The sequence below is a fragment of the Notothenia coriiceps genome, unplaced genomic scaffold (assembly GCF_000735185.1).
Source record: "Notothenia coriiceps isolate Sejong01 unplaced genomic scaffold, NC01 NC01_scaffold00026424, whole genome shotgun sequence".
In the NCBI taxonomy this organism is placed as follows: domain Eukaryota; kingdom Metazoa; phylum Chordata; class Actinopteri; order Perciformes; family Nototheniidae; genus Notothenia; species Notothenia coriiceps.
Window position 1 is genome coordinate 1,783,362 of NW_011359125.1, and position 7,714 is coordinate 1,791,075.

General features: G+C 41.3%; 2 protein-coding genes across 2 annotated transcripts in view; one reads left to right on the forward strand and one right to left on the reverse strand.

Annotated features, from left to right (window-relative positions):
* Positions 1–4,097: 4,097 nt before the first annotated feature.
* Positions 4,098–4,830, reverse strand: LOC104957130 (transcription factor 15-like). Its single transcript, XM_010784743.1, has one exon. It carries the CDS (start codon positions 4,593–4,595, stop codon positions 4,098–4,100), a length of 498 nt encoding a protein of 165 aa, XP_010783045.1. The 5' UTR covers positions 4,596–4,830.
* Positions 4,831–5,846: 1,016 nt separating this feature from the next.
* The window catches only part of LOC104957131 (CUB and sushi domain-containing protein 3-like), a 196,504-nt gene continuing 194,636 nt past the window's right edge, over positions 5,847–7,714 (forward strand). The window contains 1 exon segment of the mRNA XM_010784744.1: positions 5,847–5,875. Coding sequence (XP_010783046.1) covers positions 5,847–5,875 — 29 coding nt within the window.

Consider the following 7,714-nt stretch of genomic DNA (forward strand, 5'->3'; position numbering starts at 1 on the left):
ATACTACCGGGCCTTACTTGGCTTCACAGAGTAACTATATTATTATGGGATACCTATAACCCTGACAATCATTTCAAGCCATCAATTAAGTTTGTTCAATATTGGTATTATAAACATGATGGTATTGTGTTGTTCGTTTCACAAGGAGCAATATAAATGAAAACAAATACTAAATTGCAGCACTTTATCCATACTGACTTCCATGTTGCGCCCCCGGGGGAAACACTGCAGTGACCGCTTTTAATTAAATTAAAGTTGACAACTCTGTCCAGCAAATATTCTTGTAATCTGATCATTCCAAAGTGTAGTAATGATGTTGAAATGGGTCCAAATTGGGTTCTACTTCTTCATTATCCTGCTATAAAAATCTGAATTTGTAATGGAAAATGGTATCACTGAATTAGTCTTTTATTTCTTCCTCTTTCGCTTAGTCTTTCCGTCAGTTGTCCACACAAACATTTGATAAACATGGTGGACTTTGGAAGTAGGTTGAGGATGGAGAAGAGTACTTGGAGAAAGATAAAAGAGAAAGAGAGATAGAAACAAAAAGAGGTGAGTGGTTGAGAGACTGAGGTGTACGCAGACAGTGGGGGGTTGGATGGTGGATTGGGGAGGGATTTGTGTTGCTGTGTGTTGAGTGTGACACAATTGGTGATGAGCAGAAAAGGCAGGATCTCAGAGGAAATAAGATCAAAGGACCATCTGCCCACATACAGGAGCTAGGCTGTTTTTAGTCGCAGGAGAGAGTGGCTCAGGCAGTGCCCAGGCCTAAAAAGGAATGATGTTTCTGGCCCATGGATATAGAGGCTAACGCTATGCTTAAATGGATGGTAAATCGTTCATCTGCAGCTTTTTGTTTCCTCTGAGCTTGACATTTTCTAAACATATGCTCAGCCATTTTTCTTTTTGCTGTGGCTTGCATTGCAGGATAAGTTGGCGTGAGCAAATTTGCTCTGCTGGCTTTGGGATCTTTTAGGATTTGAGTTTTAAAATGGGAGGGGGAGATCTCTGAACCTTTTTTGTTTATTTTCTTGCCTAGTAATCCACTAGCACCAAATATATATACTGTATATATACCAATTTAATTTATTAAGACACGCAGTTATTTTTCCACTTTTCATCTCAAAGAACATTTTTAAATCAATCTGCTTAAATAAAGAGGCAATTGAATATACACACACTTTTTTTCAGTAAATAGTAAGGTCAGTTTTAACCTGTTAAACCCCAAGGTCCCCGTCGGCGGGTACTTTTTTTTTTTTTTATCACGACACTGTGTCTCAGGGGATCTTAATATTTAAGAACCTATTAATGTGTTATACCAGATTGACGGGAATAATCTCAGCTAACTGACGATACAAACCATTTTTACCAAAACAAAACACAAGTCATAAGAAGCATCTAAATGACCCCTGAGCGAAAAATGCTAACGCACTTTGGCACATAACTCAAGATAAAAAGATACCCTTATTACTTATCGTAGCTGCACATACAAGATATCGGATTAAAGCTGAGGTTCCACAGATTATATAGGTATAGTATCATCACTGAGCGATCCAAACTCGCGACAGGGGAAGCAAACACAGACATCACAACACGTACCTTTACAGAGCTTTTACGGGAGATCGTCTCACCGTAGCTGTCAATCTGATCAAAAGACGTGTTCAATGGCATTAAAACGAGAAAAAACGCGGCTGAATTGGTTAATCATAGGTTGATAATGTGTCTGTAGCTTTGAAAAAATGATTTCTATTCCATAATTCAATTTTTATGTAAAAATCGTATAAGTTAGCTGCTAATGGTAGCCACCAGAGTTATCGCAGTTTCCGGCTTTGGCTATGCGTCACTCTCACTCCTTATTTCGTAATGTGTGTGCGTATGTGGGAGTTCCCCTCGATTCCATTGGCTCTGACGGTNATGAAAAATTGAGGAAAATGAGGAAGAACTGATGATTCAAATGTTGTAGTACAAGTAATAATGTAGTTAGTGCATAAATTACTACTGCAACAAATGTGTTAATTTTCTTCATTATTAGTCGAGTTTTTTTGGACGAATGCTCCGGGCCAGTGGTTACAGTGGTGGGGCCAGTGATAATACAATTCTACCGGCCCGGAGGGCCAGTGGCATTTTACCCTTAATGTCTACCCCTGCAGATATATCGATAGAGAGTTTGTACCTAAACAAAACACAAGTCTAACACCAAGCGTTTAAATCAGCACTCTTAGCGATATTTTAAACTTCATGCTATCTGCACAACCTATATCATATGAAAAGCTGAGAGTCCACAGATTCTATTGGTATACATTTCATACCTGTGCGATCAAAACTCACTGTTCTGTATGATAAATAAAAGAACATTGTACCTTGAAAATCTATAGCGGGTACATTTTACCCGTTGGCGGTTTTAGGTATACAGCGAACTCTGGCAGTTCTAGTGTTAAAACAGAATTGTCCCCATTTTTCTTTAATAGTTACTAACATTAGATATTTTAATGAGATATGGACCGCAAAACAAAACATTTGCCTGAATAACGAATTTAGCAGTTGGTCATGAAAGTCAATGAGTGTCACTTGCAATGACAGTGTTGTGTTTTTATTACATTACATTACATGTCATTTGTTAGACGCTTTTATCCAAAGAGACTTACTCAATACTGTGGACAATCCCCAGAGGAGCAATTTGGGGTGAAGTGTCTTGCCCAGGGACACAACGACATGCTTACTGCAGTGGGACTCAAATTTGCTACCCCCTGGTTCGAAGTCCAGCACACTACCCACTGAGCCACAGCCACCCCATTTTATTGTATGAACCTTGTACATTAAAAACAAGGGGGGAGGCCCTTTTTCCAGTTTAGAGCAATAGCACCTCCAAATGTCTGTGCACGTCCCTGCAGCCAGGGACAAGGGAGGCTGGCAATCAATTATATTTTGAAGAGAAATTGACTCTCAAGCCGGCTCTCTCACAAACTGCTCTGTGCGCAAGCAGACCGCTGCACACGCTCTCTGCCTCGCTCAATCTCTCTATCTCCCCTCCTCTCCATCGCTCAACCTCATTCCATCTCTCCACCCTGTGTGCGCTCCTCAAGTTTGCCTGCGTGCTTGCCCAAGTTGGCACAGCGTTACAAATGCGCCACAAAACCAACCAATGGATGTAACCTATAATAAGACCGTCAACAGCCCTATGGCAACCTAAAACCCCTCTCTTTCCGTAACAACAATTCACGAGCGCTTGCCTGGGCCCGCCCTGGTAAATCAAATGCCCGCCCAGAGACGTATGTCTGCCGCCGGATCTGTATATATAAGTAGCCTACAATCGTTTTTTAACGTGTACAATGCCTTCAGTTCACACCAAAATAAATGTCAATACTCACTCTCTACTGCAAAGAAAACCTCAAGCCTTCATTAACAGTGAGACATTATATTTAACCAGCATCTTTATAACTTTATATAAATGTGCAACTGTTGTGGCCCTTTGTCTATCCGCAAAAATACACGCTGTAATCCATCAATGACATTGAACTATTTGAAATGCTGTGATTTTATGAGTCATTCGGCACACAAATTATCCATTAAACACGTTTTATAATCCCGCTCAAATGTTCCATTTGGCACCGCGCGCTGCATTCTGCATGATCGATGGTGCAGGGATTACATGCGCGGGGGGGGGGTTAAAAGTAGAAACTGCACAGTAAACATGATTGCATTATAGCGTACTCAGTTCTATATAAGTCGTATTCAGGAGTAGAAGATTGTACATGTATATACTTGACTTATTTTTAGTATGTATTCACAATACATAGTAGGCCTACATGGTAACTTGCAACACCCTCTTGCACTATTTTATTTTATGTCTGTCCTGTTATTGCATTCTTTTGTATTGTTTATATGATATCATATATTTCTGTTGCATTGTTGGAGCCTGGGGTTTAAGATATTCATTACCATACGCTGTGTATATGAAAATAAAACCTTTGAATCTTTGATTTTAAGTATATTTGCTGTGTGCATTACGCTTCCCACTGAGAAAATCATTTAAGTGTGAATCTTGAAATGGAGCTTTGGCACCTGCCAGTGTTTTTCTGCCAGCGACTAAGGATAGGTTATTTATATTTTACCCCTCTCCGTTGGTTGCTGAGGCAGAACGTGCAGATATTCCGGGGCTTTTTGCCTTTTCCTCCTCCCTTCCCCTCCTTGTAGACAGCGCTGAGGCACGGCTCTCCGTCCTCCCTCCCGTCCCCCACCACCAGCACGTTGGCCAGGTGTGAGATGTAGCTGGACGCCAGGCGCAGCGTCTCGATCTTGGAGAGTTTTCTGTCCACCGGTTCCGTGGGAATGAGCGTCCGCAGCGCCGTGAAGGCCGTGTTCACGTTCTGGGTCCGGTGTCTCTCCCTGGCGTTAGCGGCGTTCCGATGCGGCACCACGACGCCGGACTCCAGCCTGTAGCTCTGCCCCGGGATCCCGCAGCAGCCGTAGCCCTGGTCAGTGCTGCCGTCGCTCTCGCTGCGGTTCTCCTCCTCGTCGTCCGAAATCAAGGTCAGGTCAGCCGGGTAAGAGAAGGGATGGGTCGATACCGGCCTCAGCATAGTGAAAGCCATCATTTGTAGCCAAGAGTGTTCCAGGGGAAAGACAATCCCTTATTTTGACGTAGAAAACAGCTGCATGCAGAGAGCCGAGCGTAAAACTGTTGTAACTCCAAGGTTTACACACGAGTCCCCAGTTTGTTTTGACACTTCCCCATAGGATGTTCCAGTGTGATGGTGATCTTGTCAGGGAGGGCTCTTATAGCAGCTACAGCAGCCTCTAAGCAGCTGCAGGGGGAGGGGTGGGGCACATGCAGCCTGGCTCCCATCTTCCCAAATGTTTTGGTCCTAAAAGTCCACATGCTTTGAGTATGGGAATATGTGGACACCTTCCTCAACACGACACCATTCGTTTTTATGGGTGGAATTTGGAGCACAAGTTTGGTTGCCTTCAGACGCAGATTGATGACTTAACAAACGCTGCAGAAAGTTGTGCAACAAAACTGAGAACATTTACTCAAGTTGGCAGAGGTGGGAGAAGTACTCGGATCTTGTAGCTTACTTAAGTAAAAGTAGAAATACCAGAGTGTAGGAATACTCTGTTACAGTAAAAGTCCTGCAATCAAAATGTCACTCAAGTAACAGTGCAAAAGTATTATCATCAAAATATAGTTAAAATACCAAAAGTAGTCATTATGCAGATTGGTCCATTTCAGAATAATATATGATATGTTTTATCATGATTGATCATTAAAGTGTTCTCAAAGAGCTTGGTGCAGCTAGTTTGAATGACTTTGTATACTGCAGGGTAGCTTGTGAATTTACTCCAGTTGGAACTAAAGTCTGATTTAACACTTGATTATATTTCACATCATTCATCCACATCTGTAAAGTAACTAAAGGTATTAAATACATGTAGTGGAGTAAAAGTACACCACTTACCTCTGAATTGTATAGAATAGAAGTACAAAGTAGCATAACACTGAAAAACAAAATTGTAGTCCTAGAGTACATGTACTTAGTTACTTTACACCACTGCGAGTAGGCCTACTGTACTTAAGACACTGACACTTGTTGTATACCAACCCAGTCTCATGGCATTTCGTGTTCACCAACACGATTTTTAATCTATTGATTCGTGTTCACCAACACGATTTCCCCCTTTTTTTCGTGTTGCACAGCACGATTTTAAAAGCAATGTATTTCTATTGGTAGTCTCACGGCATTACGTTTTATAGGAAGACCGGAAGCTGTGTGGTTGAGTTGTGGTGTGTGCGTGAGCGTGAGTCGTGTTGCTCATTGTCGCCGCGTTCTTTATTTGTTCACGAAATGGTTAGTGTGCACGTTGCGCAGGTTAGGTATGGTGTTCAGTTGTACCTGACACCATGTGTTCGTCGGCTGCGTAAAATGTTCTGACTCTATGCATTGGTCTTTTACAGTAGACCAGCATGTTTCGGGTCGTATTAGGTTGTACTACACGATACCGGTGCGACGGAGACACTCTGAGAACTCGTCTCAAATATTCTGTGTGCCGTCACCCAAGAGTCCACTGTTTCGGGTGTGTTACACCCCACCCCGTGGACAACAACCGACACACCTGTCTGTGACTTTCGATAAAATGAAAATAAATAATAATAAGAAAACAGGGAGGACGGTCGAAACTAACATAACATACCAAAGATAATGATAAGTAAATACAGACATGGATGAAAATGTCCATTCAGTGTGAGTTTCAACACTTATCGCTTCTACCCGTTAGAGATTTGTGAACTTAACTTATTAGCCGGACGATGACAATCGGAATCAATGACGAAGAATCCAGTTTCTATGGATAACAATGACGTAAAACTGAAGTCGAAAGACAGTAACAGTACCACTACGACAACTTATTTGGTTATTTGCTTATTTGTATCTCTAAAAAGGCCCCACGACAACTCTCCCACAAGGTTGTAACAGGGCTGCTCGTTTGTATGAGAACGCGAGGGTGTAAATAACAAACAACCTGCCACCAGTGGGATGAATAGTACATAGAGAACTAATAAATATAAGATATAACGATAGGTAGAGCTGAAGATTAAAAAGGGGGATAGTTGGTCATACATAGAGAAGTTATTTGTGAGGCGTTTAAAAAAAATTAGTTTATGATGTGTGTATTTTTGTATTAGAATTTATTGCACGATTGTGTCGATCCGCCACCGTCGGTTCCATTCGTGTCGTCGTTATTAGTTTGAAACATAGGTACATCACATCCCTGTGAATACATGACATGTTTGAGACTTCTACACACTCAGTAATAAGTACGAAAGTTGTATTAAAGTGGTCGTATAGACGATATGCGGATAAAAAGTCTGAGACTAATATGTAGCATTTAGTTAGTCTTTTGTCATTATATGTCGAACCGTCGGCAATAGCCACATTCTATTTGCTGGGATATACGTTCAATCTACGTTACATTGTTCAGTCGGGGCTTAATGATAACTAGGTGGACGTACTTCGTGCATAACCAGCACTGTCTCTTTAGCCTTACTAAAAAACTAGAAACTATATAAGTAGCTGGTGCCAGTTCATAAGTCCGCAAAGCCCGCGTAAGAAAGAGGGGTAAAAAAGGTTTCTAAAAGAGTAGCCCGAGTATTTATCTCTTGCCATGCCGTCTAGACAATTATATCGATTGGTCGCTAATGGGCATTACACATTATTTGTAGCGGTAATGACACTACCTGAAGAGTTTCATTTGTCTCTGTCGAGCCTTAATTCATAAATAGAATAAGAAATTTTCAAAAGCTAAGTATGAGGTAGCGTAGTTGTGTCGTTACGGGTGTACGTTAGCGCCGATTCTCTCTCCTCGCCTCGAATTGGTATCGACTCCTAAACCCATTTGAGCGAGCTTTACTTGATGCAGACCAAGGCAATAAAAATAAAAACTTTAAGTCGAAGGACTGCCTGCGGTTTTTTCGTCTCTATACCTTGATTTGTTTTTTATCCCTATTAATATTAACACACAATACCACTCATTTCTGTCACACGAAGTAAAAACTTTCTTTTGTTGTAATCCTTCTTTTTCTAAATTTGTTTATGTCTAAAGTCAACGACTCCGAGACTGCGGCGGTAAATACAAAGACGTTGTCTGCCGTCGTTTCAGGCTTTAATATGCGCTAAATCTTTATTTCAGTTATTAACATGGACTATAACTCATTCTG